Source organism: Lagenorhynchus albirostris, chromosome 16 (assembly GCF_949774975.1).
Source record: "Lagenorhynchus albirostris chromosome 16, mLagAlb1.1, whole genome shotgun sequence".
Classification (NCBI taxonomy): domain Eukaryota; kingdom Metazoa; phylum Chordata; class Mammalia; order Artiodactyla; family Delphinidae; genus Lagenorhynchus; species Lagenorhynchus albirostris.
This window is the reverse complement of record NC_083110.1, coordinates 24205532-24233336: the sequence shown is the minus strand read 5'-3', so window position 1 is coordinate 24233336 and position 27805 is coordinate 24205532. Positions and strand designations below refer to the sequence as shown.

At 54.7% G+C, this 27805-nt stretch overlaps 2 protein-coding genes across 3 annotated transcripts in view; both read left to right on the top strand.

Annotated features, from left to right (window-relative positions):
* The window catches only part of ASCC1 (activating signal cointegrator 1 complex subunit 1), a 110325-nt gene extending 108442 nt beyond the window's left edge, over positions 1–1883 (top strand). The window contains exon 11 of one of the 2 annotated variants that reach the window (XM_060126779.1): positions 1752–1883. In XM_060126779.1, the coding sequence (XP_059982762.1) occupies positions 1752–1757 (6 nt within the window). In that variant the 3' untranslated portion in view covers positions 1758–1883. The remainder of the gene's footprint in view (positions 1–1751) is intronic. The other variant, XM_060126780.1, reaches the window with a different exon arrangement.
* On the top strand, positions 1828–27121 carry SPOCK2 (SPARC (osteonectin), cwcv and kazal like domains proteoglycan 2). The gene is made up of 11 exons (XM_060126787.1): positions 1828–2248; positions 14565–14573; positions 14958–15003; positions 15262–15376; positions 16876–16990; positions 18627–18741; positions 19125–19244; positions 19743–19961; positions 21459–21521; positions 23001–23138; positions 23234–27121. The coding sequence occupies exons 1-11, from the start codon at positions 2060–2062 to the stop codon at positions 23374–23376; spliced, it is 1272 nt and encodes a 423-aa protein (XP_059982770.1). The 5' UTR covers positions 1828–2059; the 3' UTR covers positions 23377–27121.
* Positions 27122–27805: the final 684 nt, after the last annotated feature.

Genomic DNA, 27805 nt, shown 5'->3' with positions numbered 1-27805 from the left:
CCATTGGAGGAGTGTGGGAAACATTTTGACCTTCAGGGGTCTGGAAAGAGCTATTGTCTTATTGATGGGCATCTTGTTAGTGCCTTTCCAAACTCTTTATTGGGCAACTGTAGTAATTTCAGAAGACCAGGGACTTAATAAGATAGTATTAGAATGGGAGAGCTATGACATCTAGGATCTACCTCCTCAATGTCTTGGAGACATGTAATTAGGTTTGCTAAAAGACGAGGATTGAAATGGAGAAAGCTGGCAAATGTTAGTATGTATTCAGAACTATGGGACATCATAGCCACCTCTTCCCAACCTGAGGGAAGAAGACCTAACATTTCAAAAATGTTCACTATGCCCAGGCACTTAGTATGTAATTTTGCATGGGTTTCACAGCAATTTTCTGAGATGGGTGGTATCATTAATTTATAGATAGAAGATAGATTAAGTATTTTGCCCAAGAACCCAGCTAGTAAGAAGGATTCCATCCCCAGTCTATATGACAACAGATTGCTCTTCCATTGTACACTGCAGCTGTGTACAACTGGGCAAGGCAAGCCTGCTTTATTTACTGTGAGATGTAGACATCAATGGCCAGGGCCTCATTGCAGCACCACCTCTAAATCCAACTGCACAGAAAAAGAAAACATGGAAAGGGAGTTGTTGTTTTCTGTTTTCCCAAGGGACCCCAACCCAAGCCATTGATGCATTCAGAATTCCCAGGCAAGCCAGACTCAGGGTGACTGTGAACCTTTCAACCTGTGTTTCTTTCCTACTGATTAAGATCATGTTATTCATTGCCTTTGATTTTTTTTTTTTTAGCATCACAGCAGCCAAGTTTTTTGTTTGTTTTTTAAAATAAAAACACAATCTAGGGCTTGGGTCCCAAAAGTTTAATATGTTTTGTCCTGTCAGATTATCTGTTTCCTCTTCAATTTATTTGTGATGTAAACCTCACCCCATTTCTGCTCTGATCCTGGGACTGTGCCCAGAAATGTGTATGTCAACACATTTCTAAAGGCAATGATAAGGATCACAATTTTAACAAAAAGTTAAACACCTCAAACAAACCCAGCCTCCCCACACCCCTTTCCCCAGTGGCTTATTAAAATCAACTGAAGTCAAAACCATAGCAAATGTGCCTTTTTCAAATTTACCTCAAGGCAGATGAAATAGCCAGACATTTGCCTTTTAGGGTTGCCCTAAGAAGCGCTAACAAAAAGGGTGACAGCCCTTAAACAGTTGCTTGGGGAGGAGGACATCTGCCTCTGTTTCACCAGCTATTCAGTGCTCAGGCCTTGCCTTGAAAAGAGCATGTGGGGCTGGGCAATAGTTCTCAGGCAGCCGGTTGTTATATGGCTTTTGTCTTAACGAAGCCACCCATTACTGTAGAGCCATAACTCGCAGGAAGCCAGCTGTCAGGGCTGTGGCTCAGGCCCCTCTGGGTGGGAGGCAAGGGGAGAGAAAGAGTGTCTGTGGCCGAATTCCCTTTTAGACACCTGAGCCTGGCTTTGTAACCAGAGAGTTTCGTCTTTTCCTCACTCCCATCTTCCCTGAGGAGACCCGGCACCCTTCTTGCTCTCCAGCCTTGGAGAGACAGCAGGGACATCTCCGGGTCTAGATTCCTTGGTTTGCAACTCCCTAAGTGCTGGGCTGGGCTGGGCTGGGCTCTGCGGCGGCAGCGGATGGCTGGCGTTTGGCGCTCTAATCTAGCGCTTCCCTTTGAAATCTACCCCCTCCTTTTTTTTTTTTTTTAAAACCAGGTATGATGATGTCAAACGTGATGCTGATGCTACGGTTACAGACACGGCCCCTGCTGGCGCAGCCTCTCTGATTCTCTCTTCCTCTCTACGTCCGGCGCTGGGGTTTTTTTCAGACAAGTGCATCTCCTAACCAGGTCACATTTCAGCTGCGACCCACTATCCATCTGTCACCGGAGTCAGACCGCAGGAGGAGGACTGAGGAAGACAACGGCGTTTGCTCCCCCAACTGCGGGGTGGGAAGAAGGACATTAAAATACTGCAGAAGTCAAGACCCCTACTCCCTCACCTCAGGTCGAATTCAGACCACGATGCGCGCTCCGGACTGCGGGCGGCTGGCGCTGCCGCTGCTGCTCCTCACAGTAGCTGCCCTGGCCGAAGGCGACGCCAAAAGGCTCAAGGAGGGCGAGACCCCCGGCAATTTCATGGAGGACGAGCAATGGCTGTCGTCCATCTCGCAGTACAGCGGCAAGATCAAGCACTGGAACCGCTTCCGAGACGTGAGTCTGCGGGGCTGAGAGGGCCGAGGGCTGGGGCTGGGGGTTTGGGGAGGGAGCTTTGGAGCAGAGACCCTGGGGCTGGGAGTGGCGGCTGCATGTCGCAGCCACAGGCTCCCGCAGCCTAGCCGGTTTATTGCACCAAGAGTAAACAACGAGCACCCACCGGGCTCCTGAGACCCCTCCTCATGTACTCCCCAGCCCAGGAGCTGGCGGGCTTGGGACCCCCAGTCCCACACCCTCCCAGAGCGAGGAGTTACTCTGGGGGCGTGCGTAAGCGACGAGGTCTCCCCTTCAGGCTGGGTGCAGAGAGGGGTGCGGGTTGCAGTGGGGCGGGGGGAAGGGGGCGGAGGGGAGTAGGGAGGGAGGGGCGGGGACCCTGGCTTTGCCTGGGCTTCCGACCTGCTCCTCTTTTTTTTTGGTGAGCCATCCCCAGGTGTCCCCCTGGGTGGATGCTGCAGGTTCCACATACGGGCCACTGCAGAAGGGGCTGGTCTGGGTGGGGCCGGCAGGGACAGTAGCATCGTCTTGCGCTTGCCTTCTATTCCCATCTTGGGCTTTGGGTAAAGGAGAGACAGAAGGGGACAGGGCCCTTGGTTGGCGCTTTGAGTTGGGGTCGGGGGGCGCTCTTAGCAATCCTCCTAAGGCGAGATGGTGAAAGGCGTGTCCGTGATGGGGGGGCTGGTGAAGGCAGTGAAAATACCGGAGGCCACCTCTGGGTGGCCCCCAGAGCCAGGTCTGGGGTCCCCATGCTGAGGGACGCGAGCACTAATGGAGGCTGGTTTTCCAGGACCAACCTTTCACGGGGGAGCGCGGCCCAGAAGTTGGGGAGCTCCAACCTGGAGGGAAGACTCCCTAGCCCAGTGGACTTGAAAAGCAGAGGGGAGAGCCCAGTAGCTGGGTATAGGAGCCCTTCGGGGACGCCCGATGGAACGCAGGCTTAACCTTGTGCCGGACTTTGCCGGGTAGGGGGTGGGGAGGCGGCTGCGGAGGAGCGGGCGTCGCTGCAGCACTTTGTTTACGGGCACCTGTAGATCAGAGGGGAAACTGAAGGCTGCCATGTTCGCAGAAGGGGAAGTAGGAGTGAGGAGGGGAGGGCAGAGGGCGTGGCTGGGGCCCAGAGAAGGGTCCGGGTGGGGGTGTGAGGTGCTGGATGTGCCCGGATGCTCCGGAGGAGAGGAACGATGGTACCCCGCGATCTGGTGCTTTCCAACACCCTGTCCCCAGAAAACCTCTCCTACGACCCCAATTCTTGCTCCTCATTCCCCAGATTCTCTCATCAGACCCACCTAGTATAACACAGGCCACACCGTGACCTTTCTCATCTTAAATTGTGTGCATCCAGAAGTTCCTTAGCAATGTGTTTAAAACACACATGCTTCATATGATTTCCAGCCTCATGATGGAAACAGGCAGAAATATGCATCTTTTTGTTACCCTGAAACAAGTGACTGTTTATCTCCAAAGTCAAACTGGTAGGTTGTAATTCATCAGGACTCTCATGCTGCCTGGTCCTCAGGGCTGAGTGGCCTGGGCCCAAGTGGGCGGTTTGCCCCACCCCACGGCTGGTTCAGTGACAGGAGCCTGGAGCTCCAGCAAGACCTTTTCCACGTCCCCTGCAGGCCCAGCACAGATTAGCTGCAGTCTCCTGCCGCTGCCTGGGAAGCAGCCCGGCCACAGCATCGAGAGCGTGGCAGCAGGCTGGCCCATCCTGAATCCATGTGTCACTTGTCCAGGCCTCCCTCTGACTCGTTGGCACTTTGATCTTCCATAATGGGCCTAGTGAAGGTCAGAGGGAAAAGAAATGCTTAATCAGAACAGTACAGGTTTTAAAATAAAAGGTTCCTACCCACCTCCCTTCCACTGACTTCCAATAGCCAACTCTGTGGGTGAGGATAGATGACTGACTGCATGACCCCTGGCACAGGGCTGCCCACCTGTCTCCCTGTACTGATGCCAATCACTTCCCCCTTCCTCCCAGGCTCATCAGAAAAAAGCCACCAGAATGAAATTCTGCACGACCTGCCCCCATAGGATTCATGGAAAACTTCAAAGCATGTGTTGGTTTGCGTGGCCTCAGGCATTTATAGGGTAGATTTCCTCTAAAACCCCATTTAAGGTAGCCTTGGCTATAGGAGAATAGGGTCAGGGAGAGAAGGAGGACAAGGAAGGGTGGGCAGGAGGACCTGGCTATAGGGATCCTTTGGCAGCTTCTGCAGAAATGCAGGAGGCTGCTAGCTCAGAGCCACTGCATTGCATAACTCTAGGGGTGCCATGGTGTGAATGGTGCCCCCTGGAGTTGTGCAGTGCACAGACCACGCACAGGGGCTCTGCCAGGACTGCAGACAGTTCTCATTTTTCCCCTGTTAGCAGAGGCCCCACTTCCCACCCTAGGGACTGAAGGCCCTCTAGTTGGGCACAGTAGCATCGGCTTGATGTACATTTCATCAGGCAAGCTTTCTTGAAAATATGCTCCTTCGCTTCTCAGAAGAGAGGTAGGAGTTTCTTTTGAACCTCTGAGGCATTGCCAGATGGACCCTGAACCTTGTTGATAATCAGTCACAAAATGGTGCAGGGCCCCCACTCTGCCTCAGTGGAAGGGAGGCAGGCAAGCAGGGGGAATGGAATATTCTTGGGGAATAGGATCAAGGAGTCGATAGTGTGGGTGAGGGAAATGTCTCCATTTAATGGTTGGACTGAATTGAGGGGGGAGATTGAGGGAATCATGTCGAAGTGGTCAGGAGAAGGAAGGAGAGAAGGAAAGCGCGGGCCGTTGCGCCAGTGTGGAATTGGTCTGAGCTGGTTAGTGGGGAGTTCAGCTTAGCATTCTTCCTCTGAGCACTAGGATTATTAGGGGGGTGGGGTGTTGTGAAGGATTTACTGGCAGAGTAATCTTCCCCTCCAGTGGGCGCGGGGCTCTCACATGTGTCAGGAGAGGTCTCTGCCCTGCTGCCGGGAGGAGGGAATTTCAAGTCAGAGGAGATGGGGATCTAGCTGTGCCCTGCTCTGTGCAGGCCTGGGCTTTTCGGAGCCCTGCTCCCTAGTGCTACTATCTCCGAATTCACTCCCTGCAGAAGTGGGTGGATTTTACCGCAGTCTTTGGAACAGAACATCCAGAGCCTGGTAGATAGAGATGGACACTTGAGAGGAGACAGGCCCATTACACAGCATTCTTCCTGGCAGCTTCCAAGAGCTGGCTGGACAGCACTGACCGTTCTTTTTCTTCTTGGCTCTTCTCTGCTTTGTACCACACTTCCATTACATTTTAATGATATTTATGAGGATCCAGCACAGTGCTGGGCACCCCGGAGGCACGCAGTTAGCACGTGTTGAATCACTGGTTGCAGGGAGTGCTTATATCTGCCAGTCCCTGCAGTCAGCACTTTATCCCTGTGGCCTCTTGTGCCCTCCAACAACCTGTGAGATAGTTACCATGACTTTATATTCCACCCTATATAGGACACAGAGGCACAGAGAAGCTGAGTAACTTATCCACGGTCAAATAGCGAGTAAGCAGCAGAGCTGGGATTTGAACCCAGGTCCTCTAACTCAACTTTGCTTTTTAGAGAACTCTAAGCCTAACCCTTAGTGGACATGGAAAAGAAGAGTCTACCCTGGCTTGTGCCCTGTGGGCTCAATGATGTCTGGGCAGGAGCAGCACCTCCTAGGAAAGGGGGGGCCAAGGCTCTCAGTGTCTTTGGCAGCCTGCCACCAGCCTGGCCTAGTGACCCTCCAGAGCAGCTCTCTACCCAGGAGAGGCATGAGGCCTGGGTTCAGGTTCTGATTTTGCCACTGCCTGGCAACATTATGCCAGGTACGTCACATAACCTCTCTGAACTTCAGTTTCAGTCTAGGAGACTGAAATGGACACGTGAACATGAAGACATCTTGTCAGAGGGCTGGGGGGCATCCATTTCAGGCAATATAGAAAGAAACTCCAACCCCATAGAAAAACCACCAGATGGATCAATGTTCCTGGGGCTAGCCCACACCATGCCTCTGGCTCCATGAGAATGACACCGATGTATGTTTACTAATTCACTCATTCACTGCAGATCTGAGCACCTCCTCTAGGCCTGTGGCTTCACCATGAACCTGGGGTCTGGCCCAGGGAAACGTCGCCTGCTGGCTACTTAGGATTCTCATGTTTTTATGAACACCAAGTAGGCCAGTAGCAAGTTTCAGCCATAAAGGGCCTCCCTTGTTACCACCCCTCCCCTCTCCCCACCCCATACTGCTGAACCAGTGCAAGTGTGGGAATGAGCTGCACAGGTGTTCGTGGATAAGTGTGGGTGTGTGAGAAGAACCCCAAACTGGGTCAGGATGGATTCCATCATTGGGATTTGGGGATGGGAAGCTGGGTCCTGCCCTGGCCTCCTCCTTCTCCACCTCCACTTTGGGTTCAAATCCTCTCCCACTCTGGAGGGGCTGGTGTCGCCCAGAGCAGTGTAGTGCAGTGAGAGACTCTTGAATACCCAGTGGGGCTCCAGGCCTTGGGAAGAGAGGGAGAGAAGAGCACTCTTTGCCTAGAGAGGCTGTCTGAGTCTCCTCTCAACTTCCAGGCAGTCTGCAGAGGATGGCCAGCCAACACCACCCCCTCCATTCTCCAGAAGGTCAGAGGGCTGTCCGGAGGAGTGGAAGAGCTCTATCCTACCCTGAGCCCCAAGGACCCTGGGAGGGTGCTCAGCTTGTCTTCCTCCCTGGGGGAGCCACTTCCAGTTTCTGGCCCTTGATTTTTCCCTTGGTTTAATGGGCAGCCCTTGTCATTCTGTGACTCCGGAAGATGAGGCTAGAGCCCGTCCACAGCCCTCCACCTGCACACCCCCCCCCCAACTGCCCCCTTGCCACAAGCTGAGCAGCAGGACTTTGGGTTTAGGAAAAGGATTTTCTTTTTGCTCCTGAGGAGGTATCTGTGACCAAGTCAGGGTTGAGCATGTATTAACCAGAGACCAAGAAACCTGAGAAATGAGGCCTAATGGCATCCTGGGGCAAACACCAGGCTGAGGATGGCCATACTGCCGCTGTGTAGGTTCCCTTGTAAGTGTAATGTGGGTCTTCTTAGGGCTATAGACAGGGAAAATGTGTCTAACCTTGGCGGGCAGACCCAGGCCCAGCTGCAAGCTGTAGGGTGATGTGATTCTTGAAATGTCGCAGCCTCTGACCCCCTGAGGGCTCAGCCAGTGTTCAGCTGTATGTGTAGCCCCTTCCTTGGGGTTGCTGCAGCATTTATTGGTCATACACACATTTGGCACATGCTGGTGCTGCTTTGCATCATCACTTATGCTGTGGGCTTGTATCTCAAGAGTCCTCCTGCTGGTGTTTATCACATTTCTCCCAAGGTAAGTCCCTGAGGGTAGGGTCTGGGGATAGACTGCTTTGTGACCTTACCACTCCGTCCTGAGAGCATTGCATGGGGTTTTTGTGCACACAGTATGTGCTCAGTATAAGTATATGCACCGTGGAATAGGAAAGGCAGGAAGGGTCTCAACTAACCTGTCCTCTGAGCCCCTCCCTCTTTTCCCCAGGGAGCAGCACTGTGGATTCAGGTGGTAGAGGGCAAAGGGAGAGCTGGGGCTGAGCCACGCTGACTATTTGGGGTGAGCTCTTCCTCTTTCTGGACCCTGAAAGGTTGGGATAGTCACAACTAGAACTCCGGCACCCTGACTCCAATGATTCATTTGTAGGATAAGGGAGTGCATGCTGCCATGAAGGAACATTATCCCGCAGGCCTCCCTGTTCTCCCCTGTGTCTGTGGGCCTGGACCTGGCTGCAGCCAGCCTTCCCCTTTCTCCTGGGAAGTAGGGGGCTCAAAATTTCCCCCCACCTCAATGGGCCCACCGAGCAGGTGACCCACCCATCAGACCTGTGGGTGGGTGAGCATAGGGCTTCCTCAGGTGGAGACCAGGTTCCCTGAGGCAGGGCATCCTGCCCCTGTGGCTCTCTTCTCTGACATCTGAGAAGAGGTCAAGGCTGCACACAGCAGGAAGGACAAGCCAGGCCGGGCCAGTGTCTTACTCCTGCTTGGACGCAAGCTGCTGGCTCCTTCCCTGATCCCTTGCTCCCTTGCACAGGTTAGAGGACGTGAAAGAGTCTGAACTTGTTAAGGCTCCTTTTCCCCTCTTCTCAAAGTTCTCAGCTTAGGAGAGGGGGGGAGCAGAACTGCGGAGCCTCAGCAGCATTAAGCACTGAGCGCTGAGCCTCCACGTTTTACAGATAAAGGAACCGAGCACATCCAAGCCCATGTGCTCTTTCACAACCCCATGTCTGTGTTTCCTCAGCTCCAGTGTCTGGCCCTCCTCAGAGATCCCTGGGATTTAAATCCTGCCCCCCACTCATGTTCCAGAAAGGAAACAGAGGTCCTGAGGCAGCTCAGAACAGAACTCCAGGCCCACCCTCCCCTATACCTCTCTCTTGTTCTCTGCCCTCTATGGACCCCTGGGGCCACTGCCTGAACCAGAAACCCAAGGACTGGGGCCGAGATGCCCCTGGAACTGTGGAGAGCTCAGGTCCCGCGGAGTGTGGGGATGGGGGGTCAGCGCGGGCATACCTGAGGCCAGGTGGAGCTCCTGGCATGCTGGCAGTGATAAGCACATTTTTGTCCTCCAAGGAAATTCCTCCGAGCAGAGAGGAGGTGGGAGGCGGGGAGTCTGCCAGATGCCTGACTCCGTCTGTTTGTCCAGGCCTAACAGCCTCTGCCGCTCCCTCTGAGAGAGGGGCAAATATTTAATGACTGCCCCCCTCCCAGCCTCCTCCATGTGGAGGGTGCCGCCTCCTCAAGATGCCTTCCACCTGGGCCTGTGACAGGGGTGTCAGGCCTCAGCTGAGAAGGAGCCAGGCGGGCCCAACTTCACCCCTGCTTGTTCCTTTCTGGGTCCCTCCCTCTGTGCTCCCCGGCTCTTTGCAGGGAGAGGTAGGAGGAGCCCCCAGCTACAAGTTCCCCACTCCTGGGCCTTCTCAGTGCACTGGGTTGCATCAGAGTTTCCCTCGCCTGAGGAATGAGGCCAAAATAATGCCGGCTACGGGGCCTTTCAGAGGTTGAGAGAGGCCTGGCCCACTTCCATTTTTAGAGGTTCTCGATCTATTAAGAAATGAAGAAGTGCCATAATAGGGTTACAGAAGTTATGGTTTCTTTAAAGTCTCATGATGCACATCCTTCGGTCCTGTCGGTGTGCCTCTGGCTGTAGTGCCTCAATTGGAGAGGTCAGAAGTCTGCGTTTGAGGCTCCTTGTGACTGTGAGACCCAGAAGTGCCTCTTGTCCACCTTGTCCCCCAGACTCCCACCGTATGTGCCGAAGAACCCAGCTTCAGTGCTCCTGTTTCGTGAGTTTTGCAAGTATAGAGCTTCACAGTTTACAAAGTGCTCTCATAGCTGTTATCGCACTGGGTCCCTCCACAGCTCAGGGAGGAAGGCAAGGGAGTCACCCTTACTTTATAGGCAAGGGAAGGGGCTCCAGTGAGGGCAAGGCTCTCTAGGCCACAGTCTTGTTGGCAGTCAGAGGCCAGGCCAGGCCAGTACCCAGTGCCCTGATTCCACGCCAGGGCGAGGGTGGGGGGTGTCAGTCTCTCCATCACACTGTGCTGCAAAGAGGCAGGTGGAGATTTGCTCAGGTGGTTTTTAGCCCTGGGGCGCTGCTCTTCTTCTGCTTGATTCACTGCTGTGTCCCATCCTTCCCACCAGATGGAGAGGCTGGGGGAGATTGGGTTAATTCAAGCTGTGAAGTGAGCGGGTGATTTGGGTGCTAATTAAAATGACAGGAAGTAAACAGCGCTTGGAAACACCCAGCATGTGCCCCCTAAGCCCGACTAGGCTTGCGCACTCACTGCCGTTTCTCCCCCAGCTTGGCACAGTGGGCCCTGTCTCCATGGCAACCGGGCTGAGCTGCTGAGATCAAAGCAGGAGATGGGTTAGCTCCAAACCAGCCGAACCAGGGGCGGGTGAAGAGGGTTCTGGAAATGCGTGGAGAAGGGGGGCCCCCAGGTGTCTTCCCCCACCACCGCCAGTCTCTCCACTCTGCTTACAAGACTCCCTGCCTAGGGGTTGGAGCAGAGCTGGTGTGGTGGGAGAAACCACCCATGGGCTGGGATTGGGCCTCCTGGGTCCAGTCTTGGCCTGGGACTTTCTTTATCTGCGAAAATTTATGGAGCAATATAGGGTCCAGGTTATGGGCACAGATTCTGGAATCCCAGTTCCGGGGGTTCCAATACTCTTCTGCTGTGCTGTTGATGTGTGATCCTGTATAAGTCACTTAACCTCTCCAAGCCTCAATTTTATCACCTGAGAAATAGGATGATAATAGTGATTTTCTCTTAAATTCTCATGAAGAGTAAAATGAGCCAATGAGTGCAAAGTGCATAGCGCAATGCCTGCCACACAGTAATTGCTCAAAAGATGTTAGCTATTATTAGAGTATTTTTACTATTGCTAGGTGCTGGGCATAGAAAGGTGAACTTTATATGGTCTCTGTCCTCGAGGAACTGGCCACCTAAATAGGGCAGAAGCAATGGCATTGCTTGGTGTAACCAGAGCAATAATAACTTCTACTAGGTGCAGTCCACCTGAAGGAAAACTAGATACGGGGCGAGGTTAGGGAAGATGAAGTGTGAAAGCCAGGTTTTGAAAGATAAATAGAAGTTCAGGGGCCGGATGCAAACATACATTCCAGAGGGGGAAGAAGGCTGTGCCGAGGCCTGGCCAGAGTGATACATCCACTGGAAGGACATGGGGACAAGAAGAGACTCAGAGAAGATGGGCTTTCTTCTGTAGGTGACAGGGAACCCTGTGAGGGTTTTTAAATGTAATATTTATTGTGATTTTTTCCCCCTTCATTACAAAAGTAATACATGTTCATTGTAGAAATTTTAGAAACTTGGAAAAAGGCAGAAAGATGCCCAGATTCTCTACTCCTCTCCCCCAGAGGAAACCACTGTTAACATTTTGATATGAATGCTTTTTACCTAATCATCTTTAAACATTTTTTTTTCAAAATAAGAGCAAGCTATATATTTAGCGAAGGGTTTTAAGGTGGGAGAAACATGATCAGAATTATCTTCTAGACAGATCCCTGTGGCTGCAGGGGTGTGGAAGATGGGCGGGGTCAGGGAGAGCCCAGAGGAGACCCTGCAGTAAGTGAGGCCGGGGTTGCTAGGGTGGGACCAGTGGGCATGGTGAGGGGCAGGCAGGCTGGAGAGAGAGCAGGAGGTGGAGTGGACAGGACTTGCTCCTCTCACTGAGACCCCTTGGGGGCAACTCTCCTCACACCCCACTCGTCTCTTGCTCTCCCAGTGGTGGCCACTCTCTTCTCCATTTGCAGGGGCCCCTCATGTGGCCTCTCCCTGCCCATTTCCTGTCCCTCCACCATTTTTTCCACCTGAAGTCTCTGGTCTCTTCTGCTATAACAGCTTTTATTTGTTGAGTATTTTGTGGACACCAGGCACCCTTCAGATACCATCTCCTTTAATCTCTGAGCGGTCCAGGAGTTAGGTGCTGAGCTCCTCCAGGCCGAGGTGCTTGCCCGAGGTACGCTGGTAAGGGAGCATGGGCTTCTGTGGGACTCCAGGGCCCTCTTTCTCCCTCATCCCCCTCTTTGGCTGGCTGCTCCCATTCTTCTGGAACTGAGGGTCCTGGGATCCAGAACCACTTCAGCCTCCCCCAACCTCATCCACCACAGCGGAGACAAGGAGCTTAGCTAGAATCCAGGGCAACCCTTGTATACAAAAGGGGCTCAATCCCTGTATCCTGAATCAGGGGGAGTCTTAGCCTCACTTGGGTTGGGGTGGGTGGAGATGGCTCCCCACCAGGGCTCTCACAAAGCAGCTGGATGGTGAAGTAGCCTTTTCTTTGAACTCTCTCTTCCCCCAGCCCACTCCCCCCTGGATTTCTAATCAGAAATTCTTGGTATTGACCTTTGAGAACCTTCTTTGTTCTGAGTCCCAAAGGCTTCTGCTCCCAGCCTGGTTGGAGGTTAAGGCGTTAGGTTAGGTCCAGAGTGAGGGAGAGAATGAGCAGGCGTCAAGGCCCTCAGCTAACGCCCCTCCCTGCTCCAGTTCAGGTGTGGGTGGGTTCCGGGGCACACAGACCTTGTTGGTTGAAAGCAGGTGACTCACACAAGCCATTTCCCCTGTCCTCTTCACAACCTCATGCCCACTCCCCTTCCAGAGGATGATGGAGCAGATGGCAAGACCCCAACTCCATGAAGGCCAGACCCTACTTTTGCCCCAACTTGTAACCCTGGCCTCAACCACTTGGCCATGCTCAGCCTCATTTCCCATCTGTGGTGAGTGGACACCAGGGGAGGGACCCCTCCACCCTGATGAGTTCCTGGAGAAGAAGGGCTGGGTCTGGGCTAGGTTCCTTTGGCCCTGGCATAAAGGGAAATTATGCCGCAGTTCCCTGTCGGCTGCCTGGCGGTCTTCTTAGAAGCTTGCCCAGGGGCTCAAGAGGGTTCCAGCCACGTCCTGTGGAATTGGGTGGGTGCCTGAGCCAGGAGCCTGGGCCGGTCTGTTCAGTGTCCAGGGGGCCGCCCAGGCCAGGTTCTCCAGAAGCCCCTCCTGTGGCTTTCCTCCTGCTGCTCCTGGGTCCAAGGACTGCAGGACACTTGGCTGCTTGGACACATATGTGGGTTGTTACTTAGTTTCTAGATAAAAACTAACTGGCATTGGGTGAACTGTCTTGAAGTGTCCTTCTTTCCTACGAACACCCAGTACACACTGTTGCTTCACGTGTGTGCATGGATACAGATGCTCACAGACGACACGCATGCCTGCACACACAGGTGTTTTGGGACACACGCCTATGAGTGTGCACGTGTGAAGACCCAAATGAATGCACACACGTGTGCGTGTGCAGAAGCACACACTCAGGTTTGCACCTGACCCCAGCGTGCTCTACCTGGGTCTGATGCCAACTGCTTGATCGGCATGGCCCCTCTCTGGCCTTTGCCCAGGAGGCTGTGTTGATAAGGGCTCTTGCCCCTGCCTGTTCCTGATGCTTGTCAACTTCCAGGGGACACATCAGAGGCCTCAGAGCCCTTGGGCTTTCAAGGCCTTGTGGGTGCCCTCTGGTGCAGGACCCCCATGCCCTCTTCCCCAGGCCTGACAGGAGTCTGGTCCCTTCCCACCCCTACCCCACAGTGTGGCCTCATCCTTGCATAGTTTTGATCCTTGGGTGGGACTCACGATGAGGAGGCAGCTGCACGTGGCTTCTCCTGCCCCTTGTCCTCCAGCACCTGGACCCCTATGCAGAGGAGGCCGGCAGCTGGCTCCTTGGCACTGCCAGCCTCCGGTCCAGAGAAGCCCTCTCCCGCCTGCCTGGCAGAGCTGCTACTGGGAGCACCTTGGGAGCTGTTTACTGGTTTTCAGCTGCTGCCTCCACCCCACAGGAGAAAGTGGGGAAACCAGAGCAGCTGGGGTTTTATGCCAGTGAGCTAGGCTGGGTGGGAGCTGCTCTGCCTCTGGCCACTGCGGGGTCCACAGGCCCAGGGGAGGGACTTGCAGCCAGAGGAGGGTGAGGAAAGAGCTCCCATGTGCCCCGGGTGCCCGACAGTGTGCGGTATCCAGAAGAGAGGTCTGTGCTGGGCATTGGGTGACCTGGGTTCTGAGACGGTGGGACTTGGGTCAGGTCATTTCTTGTCTCTGGACTTCCCGGCCTCTCCTGCACATAGAAGGGGCTGGGACAGATGACCTCAGAGGGCCTTTTCAGGATCTTCTGAGTCTGAGGATTTGCAGCTGGGCGATGGTAACTGAGGAAGCTGTTGGGAGGGGCCATGGTCCCCCTTCCTCTCAGTGCACCATCTGAGTTCTGCATGCAAGTCAGACCTTGACTGAAAAACAGGTGTCAGGGGAGGGGACTGCCTAGGAAGGGAGGGACCCTGGTAGAAGGAGAGAGGGTGTTTCTGGAACAGCCAGGGCATAGGCATGAGAATCACTTCCCAGGCAGTATGGGCCCCTCAGACATCTGTCCTGATGGTGGGGTGAGGGCTGGTTCCTTTGGGACCAGCTTCAGGGCCTGAAGTAGAGGGATGGGGCCTCACCCTTAAAGCCATGGGCCTCACCTCTACTGCTCCTAAGGCCAGCCCTGAGCGGGCTCCGGCCTCAAGCTCTCTTTTGTAAAGACATAGGAGTACTGTTCTCCAGTTGGAGGCCATAGAGGTCAGAGGATGGTAGCAATCAAAGACCATTGCCCAGCATCCACAGTCACGTGATGAGGCCTGGGGAGCCCTGACCGCATGGTCTGAGGGTAGGCCTCACACTAAAATCCTCGTCTCTCCCTCTCTCCTCCTGCTCCGGTTCCCGTGGCCTGCTGCTGCTTGCTGATCCCCAGGAGGTAGAGGTGAGTACTGCCTGGGGCTCCACTGCATATGTATCTGCAGCTACACACCCCACTCTCTTCTCTTCTCACTTGCACACTTACCCCAATTTCTCCTCCCCTGCGTCATCCAGTGTGGGATGGGGGGCGTGGAATAAGGAGATAGGGGAATAGAGGAGAGGCCGGAAGAGATTCTGGACATGGGTTTAGGGGGATAGAGGTCTGGGGGAGGCAGCTGGCAGGGCTTGGGTGGACAGGGGTCCTCTGGGAAACCACGAGGATGGTGGCAGTTGGCATGCGGAAGCAGTGGCCCAGCCTTCTCCTCTGTTGGCCCTGGAGTTGAACTTCGGCTCTAGGATGTAAATCTTAGCCCTTCCCTTCTCCTTCACCCGCTCTGTCCTTCCCTAGGACGACTACATCAGGAGCTGGGAGGACAGTCAGCAAGGAGATGAAGGTAACATGCCCCTCCCACATTGGGGAAGGTGACTGACACCCATGAGGACTTGAGACCAGAGGGCAAGTCCTGATCATGGCTTTGGACGCTGCTTGGGGAGCCAGACCAAATGGGGATGGAATTTCCAAGCCGAGGAGCTCTGGTTATCAAGGGCTGATAGAGAGAGGGGCTTCCCAGCTCAGAAGTGGGGCTGGGGGCTCCTGGGCTCTCTAACACTGAGTCCCAGGTGACCTGTGTCCTAACTCTGTGTCCCTGCAGCCCTGGATACCACCAAGGACCCCTGCCAGAAGGTGAAGTGCAGCCGTCACAAAGTGTGCATTGCCCAGGGCTACCAGCGGGCAATGTGCATCAGCCGCAAGAAGCTGGAGCACAGGTGAGGGCCTTGGGGAGGTGGGAGGCCTGGAGGGGGTTTGCTTAAAGAGCAAGGGCTTAACTAATACATAGGAGAGGATCAGTTATCTTTTGCTTCGGAACAAACTACTCCAAAGCTTAGTGGCTTAAAACAACAAATGTGTGTTATCTCACACAGTTTCTGTCAGGAATCAGATGTGGTTCTATTGGATGGTTCTGGCTTAGGGACTGTCAGGAGGTTACAGTCAAGATGCTGGCTGAGGCTGCATCATCTGAAGGCTGCACTCAGGGTGGAGGATCCACTTCCAAGCTCACTCACTTGGCTGTTGGCCCTAGTCAAGGGGACCTCTCCATAGGGCTGCTTGAGTGTCCTCACAACATGGCAGCTGGCTTCCTGTAAGGCAAGTCATTCAAGGGAGAGAGAGCAAGGAGGAAGCCACATTTATGACCTAGTCTTAGAAGTCACACATTGTTACTTCTGCCACCTCTATTTGTTAAGAGCGAGTCTTAAGCACTGCCACACTCTAGGGGAGGGGAATTAGGTTCCATGTTTTGAAGGGAGGAGTGTCAAAGAATCTGTGGACATATTTCAAAACCACCACACTGTATGAGATCAGACACCAAACTGTGGGACCCAGGGAAAAGCACATTTCCTCTCTGGGCCTCGGTGTCCATATCCGTAAGACAAATAGGTTGGCCCAGATAGTTTGAGGTTCCTTCCAGCTCTGACATGGAGCCACTTCATGAAATATTTAAGGTTGTAGCTTCTGAGGCTTTTAGAGGAGGGAAGGAGTGAGGGGCATTTGAGGCCTTAGCTCCAGCCCAAGGACAAGACCCTGCCTGACTCCAAGACCCCCTGGAGAAGGTCCCATTTCCCTCCCCTTTCTCCTTAATCATAGAATCAGAGACCAGAGACTTGGGGTTGCAATCTTAGATGCCTCTAGGGGCCTGGCAGGTAATGTAAATGCATGAAGAGAGCTTGGTGACAGACCACTCTGGTGAGCCCAGGCCTTGTGGAAATGCAGGACCAGGACTCCCATATCTTCCATTTTAACTAGGCCAGAAATCCAGGGTTTTCTTATGTGAACTCTTCCATTTTGCAAATGTTCATGAATAACCCAATTAAAAACAAAAACCCTTGGTGGTCAAACAAAATGATCCTACAGGCCAGATGTGACCCATGGGCCATCAGTTTGCAACCTTTGATTTGGTCTTACCCCTTACGCAAGTGTGAGTCCCTTTTACATCTTACACTTGGGCCTGGAGTTGCAACCTGAGGGCCCTGCTGGAAAGGGGAAGCTGGGGGTCTATACCCTGCCCTGTTGGTTCCACCTTTATGAGCTAGAAGAGGGTCTGGCTGGGGGTGATGGGAGGTGGGCAGGGGCAGGGAGGCAGCTGCATCTACTATAGATCACCAAGAGCAACTTCTTTTTGGAACCAGTCTCCTGAACCCTCCCTTGCCCTGTCCGTCTCTCATTTTTGCTTCCACCCCTGTGCCCTCCCATTCCGCTCCTCCTGTAGGATCAAGCAGCCTGCCCTGAAACTCCATGGAAACAAAGACACCATGTGTAAGCCCTGTCACATGGCCCACCTCGCCTCCGTCTGCGGCTCTGATGGCCACACTTACAGCTCAGTGGTGAGGAGCTCTGGCCCCAGGAGGGGTGGGGGTGGGGTGCACTGGAGTCCGCAGGGAGCAGAGAGGACAGCTCAGCTGGGCTTTCTGTGGGGCTCCCAGTACTGCTATGGGGCCGGATGCACTTGTCACCGCATTCAGCGTGGCCGACCACAGCAGGGGAACCAAGCCCGGGAGTCTGAGCCAGACCCTGCCCCTGACCTTGGGCAGGTGCAGGTGGGAGCTGGGGCCTGGAGGAGACCGGTAACTGCAAGTCAGAGTAAGTGAGGAAAGGGCCTCATGAAAGTATGGAGGGCAATGGAAGGGAGGAGCTCCGTCGTCTAGGTGCTGGGGGTTGAAATCTTCCCATGGGTGGGTATCCACGTGGACAGGATGGTTCACCAGCAAGCACCAGGCATTCTGGGGCAGGAGGAAGTAATCTTCCGTGAGATGACAATGTGGGAGGGAACGGTGGTTGGGTGAATGAATTCCAACTTGATGGGATATTTGTGAGGGTTAAATGAGACAGTATTTGTGAAAGCATTTTATAAACTTTAAAGTACCCTAGAAATGCGGGTGCTAATTGTGAATGCTTCTGCTAGCTGTGAGGAGTTGCTTGGTGTCTGGAGGGCATGGACTGTTAGCTGGAGTTGGGTTCTGGGGCTTAGGAACCCTTTTGGGGTGAGATGCAGATTTAAGAGTCACCCGTTGTGGGTGATGATTGACGCTGGGGAGGGGATGAGGTCACCCAGGGAGAATAAGGCAGAGAGAGAGAATAAGCAAAGGGGCAGAAGCTGCATGGAGGAGGGGTACAGAGGATGTAGGCGGAGCTGGTAGAGAGAGGAGGAGAGCGCTGAGTCACACCACCTGAGGGCAAAGCGGGGTTTGGGCAGGAGGCTGTGGTTTGAGGGTCCCAGTGCTGCCCTGTGGGGAGGTGGAGGTCATCGGGAGGTCTGGCTTCCAGCCCAGCCCCGTGGCCTTGGCTGAGTCACTGGGCTTCTCCGAGGCTTCCGTGTTCTCTGCTGAGTATGAGAAACACAATTCCTCCCTCACAGAACTGTCGGGGGCCAGGTGAGGTCACGTTGTAAAATGCTACGAGGACTCGCTTCCATGAGCGGTCATCCCATGGGGAGAAAACAGACATGACCAGGAGAAAACATTCAAAGGGCGAGGAATGGATGAACCCCTCTGGAAACTGTAAAGGACAGGGAATTAGCAGATGTTCAGTAGCCAGTAGCTGTTTGTTATCAAGAGAGCCCATGGAGGTGACTGTGGGAAGGCCATGAGGGAGGGGCCCACAGCCGGTTACCTAGGAGCCAAGGGACTGTGGGGGGGAAGAGGAGAGGCCAAGAGGGCGAGGAGGGGTGGGTGAGTGGGGGTGAGGGGATGGGGGTTTCCTGGGAAGAACTACTGTGCAGAGAGGCAGGCTGGTGCGGAGTGGGGCTCCTGGGAGCCTTTGAGTCCCCCCGCTTCCTGGGCCTGCTGCCCCTGACCACTGTACACCTGTGGCCTCCAGGGGGATTAGGAGGGCCGCTCCAGGCTGTTTGTGGGTCTGTCCCTCCCATCTCCAAGGAGGAAGGCAGATGTGGCTGCCATGGTTGGCTGGAGGGTGCCCCTAGCAGTGCCCCCATCACCCAGCCCGACCTTTCTTTTTGTGCAGTGTAAGCTGGAGCAGCAGGCATGCCTGAGCAGCAAGCAGCTGACAGTGAGATGCGAGGGCCCCTGCCCCTGCCCCACAGAGCAGGCCGCCACCTCCTCCACAGATGGCAAACCAGGTAATGAGTGCTGGGCCGCAGCCAGGCTAGGGGTGGGAGGCGGCTCACTGCCAGGGCCCCAGGACGCCTCCTTCAGGAGAAGTAGCAAAGACAGGGACAGGCCTGAGGGACCTGTGGGTCTGGAGGTCTGGTTTACACGGAGCAGGAGGGCCGCCGCCTCATTCCAGGGAGACTGCGCTGGGTGTTTTTAGTGCTAGGGAGTGAGGCCGAGGAGGAAGGTGGGAGAGGAGGAGAGAGCGCCTCTGATTTCTAACTCCCCTTCCCTCTGGCATCCCACTGCCCAGCCTCCAGGCCTGTAGGGCAGCACCCCCAGCTGAGACCATGCTTGCTGCTTCACCCCACCTTCACCCTCCACCCCCTTCTCCCTGTTCTGCCGACTGCAGAGACCTGCACGGGCCAGGACCTGGCTGACTTGGGGGATCGGCTGCGGGACTGGTTCCAGCTCCTTCATGAGAACTCCAAGCAGAACGGCTCAGCCAGCAGTGGGGCCCACCCGGCCAGTGGTACAGGAGCTGGTTGCTCTGCAGGGGAGGAGGGTGGGAGATGGGGGGACGGGGGTACACTGGGCCACCTGGCTGCACTGGGGAGCACCCACTTATGCTCCTTTCTACCAGACCCTGAGCCCCTAAAAGAACCTAAACCTCAGAACAAGGGGAGGGAGGCTTGATCAGACAGGAGGGATTTGGGAGAGCTAACAGGAGGAACTTCTTAAAGTGAGTGGAAGGAAGCTAAAGCCTGAAATGGGTAGCCAAGGGAAGGTAAGGAATTATTTTCCCTGAAGGGCTTTCAAAACAGGGTTTTGACTGGTTTGGGTGCAGTCCTATGCAGAAGCTGAGGGATGGGCCTTCAGCCACTCTTGAATTTCTCAACGCCATGGTTGGATTCTGAGCTGTCCTGACCCTGAACAGAGGGCTGGGGCTGACAGAGAGGTGGAGGGATGGATGGACAGATGGATGGAGCGATTTACCTTGAGCAGGTCTGAACCGTGGCCTTCTCCCCAGGGCTGGACAAGAGCCTGGGGGCCAGCTGCAAGGACTCCATTGGCTGGATGTTCTCCAAGCTGGACACCAGTGCCGACCTCTTCCTGGACCAGACGGAGCTGGCTGCCGTCAACCTGGACAAGTACGAGGTCTGCATCCGCCCCTTCTTCAACTCCTGCGACACCTACAAGGATGGCCATGTTTCTACCGCCGAGTGGTGCTTCTGCTTCTGGAGGGAGAGTGAGTGTGGCCCCTCCCAGGGCCCCAGGCCCCCGGCCCTGCTGTGTAGGCTCTGCCCCTTGCTCCAGGCTGTCTTTGGGAGTCAGGGTGGCTCCCTCTTGGCTACCTCCCCATGCCCAGAACTTTTCCTGCTCCCCCACTTCCTGCACTCTCTCAGCACCTCATCTCTTGGAGCCCAGGGAAGCCAGCACTTGAACTCCCTTCCTCGGCAGGCTCCAAGGTGGATTTTGTGGGTCCTGAAGCTTATGCACTTTCGGAGGCCTGCTTTAAGGAAGAGTATTAAAAACTACACATGTAAAATTTCTAGGGCCCCTCAGAGGGCTTGGAAGGGGCTCAGGGTTCCTGAAGCTGAAGCTAGGTTGGCTTCTCAGTGATTCCACCTTTAGGCCCATCTCACAGTACTCGCCCCAAATGTGTGATTATGCGTGTGATCATTAGCCTTAGAGATACAACGTTGTTTGTCAGCTTTATGTATCCTGAGCCAGGGCAGGACATGTGCTTAGAGATCATCTAGGCCAAGTGAATAACCATCATCGATGGTTAAACTGAGGTTCCGAGGGCTCAGCTGACCAGCCAGAGGTGGTGTAGCCTGTGCTCTGCCCCTGGTGTTTGACCTGGTCCCCACTGTGGTCGTGTGATGGGAGTATACAGCAACTGTGGCCCGAGGCTGGGGCTTCCTCTAGGGTTCCGCCATAGCTGGTGTGGGACGCTGGTCAGGCAACTGAATCTTTCCGAGTTCAGTTTCTTCGTCCGAATGGGGAGATAACGATACCTCAGAGACTGTTGTGAAGATGAAGTGAGAAAATCTGGGTGCAGAGCACCATGTAAATCACAGATCCCTCTGCCAGTGTGGGGTATTTTGACCAGTTTTACTGCCCGTAACTGCCCAGCCTTCCTGCTCTCTCTGCACAGCTCCAGCACTTTTACTTCCCAGGCCTTTGGAGCTCGTGCTGTCCATTCTGTATAGTAGCCTTCTTGGGCAGGAGGCTGGGAGCTGCTCTCATTTTACAGACAGCCAGGCCCCCGCTGGGAAGGGCTAGGGGACTTCTCAAGGTCACAGACAAGTTAGATTTGGCTGCCAGTTATCTTCAGGCTTCCATCTAATGTTCCCTCCAGTCTTATGTTGCCCCCGGGCCCTCTCACCCTGGGGAATCTGTGCATTCACCTCCTCTTCTGAATCCTGTTTACCCATCCCATGAGTGGCCAAAACCCTCAGAGATACCCCTGGGCTTCTTGGGGGGCCTCAGCACATCCCACAGCCATGGAACAGCCTCTCCCAGTTGGAGCCTGGGTGTTCTTATCTGGCAGAGCCCCTGTGCCAGTTCTGGAGGCCTTAGAAGGATCAGTGCATCCCACTGTGGGGCAGCCCTGTGTCAGAGCCTGGGTATTTTCATCTTGCAGAGCCCTCTGACGGGGTTTCTAAGCCTTGAGGGGGCTCAGTGAGTCCCATCAGCACCATGGGACAGCCCCCATCAGAGGCTGATTCTCTCCCTGCAGAGCCCCCCTGCCTGGCAGAGCTGGAGCGTATCCAGATCCAGGAGGCTGCCAAGAAGAAGCCAGGTGAGGGGGCTGGGCTCGGCTCAGAGGAGGAGTCAGGTGCCCCGGGGTCCCTCTGAGGCCCAGAGGCTCTAGCCACTGGGTATCATGGAAGATGCAGAGTTCAGAGGAGGCCCTGGCTTAGGAAGACAGGAGAGGGAAACTCCCTCCTGTCTTTATCCTCGTGGTGGGGAAAGGTCTCCCAACCAGCCCCTCAATAAGTATGTTTTAAGCACTAATTTTGTGCCCATTCCTGCCAGGACTGGAGGTAGGGATACGGAAGGTTCCTAGAACTCTCTGTTCAATTCACTTCAGCCAGGGTGTGTGCAAAGCCCATAGCAGATGCTCGTGTTCTCGGCAAACATTTGAGTGCCAGCCCTGGAGGGACAACAGCAAACACAGCCTAGGTCAGAACTGATGGGCAAGACAGTAGTGGTCCCTGGCCTCATAAAGCACACGGGCTACTTGGGGAAACACAACCCACAAGGTGACACACCAGAAAGACAGAGCGACCGGTTGTGGCTCCTGTATGTAGCTGAGGTGCTGAGGGAGAGCACAGTGGACAGAAGTCAGCCTGGGGTCAGCGAAGGCCTCTCTGGGGAGCTGGTGTTCAAGAGGAGACCTGAGGGATGAGAACGAGGTAGCCAGGAGCAGTGCTGAGGGCAGGAAAACGTTCTTGGGACACAGCAAGGACCCGTGTGGCTGAGCGTGGTGGTTGAGGGGACAGAGGTCCGAGGGGCAGATCCCATGGGGCCTTATAGCTCCTGGGTGCAGCTTGGCTTGGCCTTTAACTGGGTAGTGAGACAGGCACATATGAAACCAAACACTGGAACCTCCCTGCAAAGCCGTATTGACTGAGAACCCAGTGGCCTTTGGGGGCAGGCACTAGTGCCACTTCTGCCAGGAAGCCAGGATCTTCCTGCTGGTGGAAGCAATCCTCTCTGGTCTGCATTCCCCTGCCCTGGGCCTTAGGGCACATGTCCTGGGGTGCCTGGTGTTAACATTTCTATGTTATCTCACTCCTACTAAGTGGGCAGAGTCTTATCACTGGGGCCCCAGAGTGGGGATGTCAGCCGGTGTCTGTTAAGTGAACAGAGGAGCAGCCTGAGGGCAGGTCAGAATCAGAGGGCTGGGAGGAGAAGCTGGCGTTGCCGGCAGGAGACAGCCAGGCAGAGGAGCAGCTGTAGGATGGAGGGCGTCTGGCACAACGAGGTCACACTGGCCGTCCTGCAGGACTTGGGAACTGTGGAGGCAGATGGGAGCCATTGTAGGGGCTGAGCAGGTGGTTTAGAAAGGCAGGTTTTCTTGTTTCTGGTCAGTCAAGCTGGAATAAATGCTGGCGTCCAACCCTGGACGTCTGAGCTTGTTGGGGGGTCAGTACCTGCACTGGCTGGGATATGGTGGGGTCTGGGCCCCTGTGAACCCAAGGTCCCAGGGCCACCTCTGGGAAGAGCCCACACCCCGAGGCCCCTGCTCTGACCCTGCGGGGCGTGCCCCATTCAGGAGTCTTCATCCCGAGCTGTGACGAGGATGGCTACTACCGGAAGATGCAGTGCGACCAGAGCAGCGGCGACTGCTGGTGTGTGGACCAGCTGGGCCTGGAGCTGACGGGCACCCGCACGCACGGGAGCCCTGACTGCGGTAAGGACCGGACAGCCCCCAGAGGCCCAGCTCGGTGTGGCAAGGTTTCCTGCTAGCAGGATGCTAACCTGCCCCTTGGCTTGTTCCCCTCACAGACGACATCGTGGGCTTCTCAGGGGACTTTGGGAGCGGTGTCGGCTGGGAGGACGAGGAGGAGAAGGAGACAGAGGAAGCAGGCGAGGAGGCGGAAGAGGAGGGCGAGGCTGGCGAGGCGGATGATGGAGGCTACATCTGGTAGATGGCCCGCGGGGCGCTGGGGCAGGCCAGGGTGCTGACGGCCGGGGAGACAGGCCAGCAGAGGCCTGGACAGAGCAGGCAGATGGCGAACGGATCCAGAAAATAACAGTCTGAAGCTACCCTGGCTCCAACGGGGAGGACCCGATGTGCAAGTGCGCATGGCACGTGTGTGGCGTGTGTGGCGTGTGTGGCATGTATGGCCGGGATGTGTGAGTGTGTGTGTGTGTGTGTGTGTGTGTGTGTGTGTGTGTGGCATGCACTGAAAAACGTGTCCTTGGTCCACACTGCTACTGGCAGAGTGAGTCACCCAAAGGCCCCTTCGGCCTCCTTGTAGTTGTTTCCTTTCCATTTTAGTTTTAAAATACACACATACACACACTGCAAGGTCAAAACTGATTAAATGAGATGCCCCCTTGCCAGTCCCCCAGCCCCATCCAGGCCCACCCTGACACCCTGGGATTCCTTGTCCTGATTTGCTACCCTCTCCTCAATCAGTCCTCCCTCCTCCTGCCCCTGCCCCTCTCTCTTTCCCTTCTGGAGTCAAGCCCTGGCCTGGGGGATGAGGCCTAGGGACCATCCCTGGGGGCAGAGGGGAGGGAGGGCAGGGAGCTGTCTGCTGGCCAGTTTGGCTGTGACACGCCCACCAGACTCAGATGAGAGGGGCTGGGACACCCACCTCAGTGAGCACTTTCCCTTTGCTGGACTCTCCTCCTAACCCAAGCCAGTGTGACCAGAGGTGGCAGAGAAAGAGCTGGGGGCAGAAGCTGAGAGGTGGGGGAGGAAAAGGCCTTGGCAAGCTGCTGGGGAGGGGAGGGGTGGACCATGTGAGGAGGAGAAGGGGCCAGCTTGACAGGGAGCGTACGCCTTTGCAGATCCAGGTAGCGCTCTTAGGAGTGGAGATGGGGCACCCCTGAATGCCAGGCCCTGGAATAACTTGGGCCCCCTTTCTGTGGCTCTCAGGTAGGGGCCTGGTCTGGGCTGTTCTGTAGGGGCAGTGGGTGGTGGTTATGCAGGTGAGCTCCCCCTAGCCCTGAGGGAGGACCACACCTTCCCCTGTCTCCATTGCTGGGGTCCCCCACTCCAGGAACCTGAGGATCAGGCCGCAGGTGAAGAGCCTGGGTCTTGCCCAGGGGTGTGTGTATGCACCCACGTCCTCCCTGACCCCTTAATAATTGCTCCCCTCCCATCCAGACCAACAGAAAGCATTGTCCCTGAGACCCTGTGAAGGAGGAGCAGTGGAAAGCTGCAAACTTCTGCCCTCAGAGACCAAGATGTTTCCCCATCTCTCCTCAAGAGAGAGGCACCCCTGGGCCATTTCCAGCCCCACTCCTCTCAGCCCCCGGGCTTGCCCTCCATCCCCTTCGAGGGTCCCCTAGGGCTGCTGTAGTGGAGGGCCTTTCAAGCTCTGAGGTGTTCAGGGTTGTGAAAAGTCAGAGGGGACAGGTCCGGGGCAACCAGAATCTGAGGCCATGCTTCACTGTTCCCCCAAATCTCCTTACCGTGTGGCAGCCAGCATGGAGGAGAAAGTGCCCCAAGTTTTTTTTTTTTTTTTTTCTTACTCTATCCAGTTCTCCCTGTTGAAGCAAATTTTTTAACACCTTTGGTGAAGAATTTCTTGCCTGGATTTGGGCCTCTGATGCCCTTTGGTGTGTGGTGAGTGCAGTGTGTGTGAGTGCAGTGTGTGTGTGTGTGTGTGTGTGTGTGTGTGTGTGCGCGCGCGCACGAGCCTAGGGACCATCCCTGGGGGCCTGGCACATGAGGAGATGAGGAGGAGCGCCCTGTGCGCTGGGTGGTGGCAGGGTGTGGGGTCCACGTCGTCGTAAGTTTCCCTGGGCAAGCCTCCCAGCCTGGCTCCCCGGATTCTTTACTTCCACCCCGGAATCCACATCTTACAAGCCCTCCCTAGGGGGAAATAATGAAACTCCAGTTAGCCCCATGAACCACTTCTCATTCCACAGCACAGTTCTGATTGTTGAGGTGTCGCGCTGTTCCAGATCCCCCTCGCCTGTCTCCCCCTCTCCCCTTCCTGTCGTCCCAGTCCTTCCTCTGGTCCCCGGCTCAGTTCAGGGAAATTCCGGTTCACGTCAGCCCTCTGCTGTCTGAGCACAGCTCCTCTCAGAGCTACTTGAAACTTCCTGCTCTCGCTAGGATTGGAATCTGTCTGTCTCTTCCCTCTGCCCTGGCTCAGACTTCTGGAACCGTCTCCTGGGCGTGGCTGTTGAGGATGCTGGGGCGTTCTGGGGTGGGGAGGGGGCAGAGAGGGAGGAGTGCCCCTCTCCTCTTACTGTTGCCCTCCCCTCCTGGGGGCGCATGCCCTCTCTGGGTCTTCTGGTTGTGCACGTTTTTGTGACCTTGTAAATATGTTGTAGAGAGAAAGCAAAAGGCGCTGAAGTAGACCCTGGTGGGACTCAGGGGTCCAGCATTGCCCTGTCTCTGAAGCCCCTACGCTGCTTTTCACCCCACTCTCTGGGACCGAGACACCCGCCCCCTGCAAAGTTAGACCAAGCAGCTTGTGCCCAGTGGGCTGAAGGCCTCCAAGTCACTTCTTGTCAGACAAGGTGCAGGTTTCCTTGTGAGCAAGGTTGCAGGGTGGTCCTTCCTCAGCTCCTTGGATGTGTGCCCTTGACCAAGCTGTCTGCCACCTGGCCCCTCCCATGTCCCTCTTCTCGGTGTCCTCTCTCTGTCCTGTCCCCACTCCCCTGGCTTAGGCAGGCAGCGGGATTCGGGCTGTGCTGGAAAGAGCTCGACCACATTTTCAGAGAAGTTTCTTGCCTGGCCCTGGAGCTGCCCTTGGCCACCCCAGGCCTCCTTACCCACTAGTGCTGGGAGAGACGGGCACGTCTAAGATGGGGCAGGTTGGAGTTGGAGGGAACAAATGTGCCTTGAGAGACCACTCAGAGAGGGTTCAGGGCGATGGGAAAGGAGGTGTGGGAGCTCAGGAAGAAGGAGGAGGGAGGTGAAGCTGATGAGAGTGTGAGGGGGTGTGACTGCCCCTCGTTGTCCCCCTGGGGCTGTGGCCACATGTGGCCAATGGTCACACTTCTGTCCTCACACCAGCCTGCCTGGTTTTAGTGGGCAGGCCACCCACTCACCTCTCATGAGCTCCATCTGCTTTCAGCTTCACCTGAGTGGGTGGGGGTCCATTGGGATCAACAATGGGAACCCTCCATTTCACCAAAGCCTCCCCCGCAGCCCTTGGGGAGAATGGGTGGCTAATCCACTGACCCCCGGCATCATCGTGAGGCTGTGGGCTGGCAGGGGTCAAAGGGAAGAGACACCGGGGGTGCCAAAGGAGACTCGAGACATCCGAGGAAGTCCCAAGCAGAGCAAATTGCTTTATAGCCTGAAGCCTCCTTAAACTGTGTTACGTGCAATAACTGAGCTTAGAGTTAAGAATTGTGTTCCAAGTGCTTGGATTTCCGTCTGTATATTTAAGTGCTGAAATCGTATCTCTCAGTAATTTTAGATGTCTTAAAAAAAAAATCGAAAAACAAAGTGTTAGACTGTGTCTGTGCATTGATGGGCACTCAAGCGTCCCGTGGGTCACCCCACCCTCTTCCTCTCCCCTGTGCCCCCCCTCCCCTCACATTCACCCCTGCCCCCCGCCTCCACTTGGGGACCCCACCTCGTGTTGTCTTTATCTGCCTATTAACTCAGCCTAAGGAAACAAGTACACTCCACACATGCATAAAGGAAATCAAATGTTATTTTTAAGAAAACGGAAAATAAAAACTTTATAAACACCACCTACTGGCACTACTCTGATTATTCTCCCCCTTGGTGTCATTTTTCACAAAACAAGGTCCCAGGATTCAGGCTTGTGGTCAGCACGCTTCCCTTATTCACCTTCATATGTTAGACCTCCAAGAGGGTGGGGCTGCGAGGAGAGGCCTGATTTACTGAGGGGAGGACCAGAAGCAACTTAGAAACATTTTTGGTATTATTGCAAATATATATGCAATGTCTATTTGTAGATAGGCCAGTAAATACATCTGTATCACAAAACAGAGATCGAACTCTGTGTCCTGCTTTTTTTATTCAGCCTATTATGAACCTTTCTCTATGTCATTAAAATTATTTGAAGACATGACTTAAAAAAATTGTATTGAAATATAGTTGATTTACAATGTTGTGTTTCAGGTGTACAGCAAAGTGATTCAGTTATATATATAGATTCTCTTCCATTATAGGTTATTACAAGATATTGAGTATTGTTGCCTGTGCTACATAGTAGATCCTTGTTACTTATCTATTTTATATATAGTAGTATATATATCTTAATCCCAAACTCCTAATTTATCCCTCTCCCCCACCCCGACATGACTTTAATAGTTGCAGAGTATTCCACAATATGGATGCACTCTAATGAATTTAACCATTTCCCTATTTTTGGATATTTCTATTGTTTCCAATTTCTTGATACTCTCAAC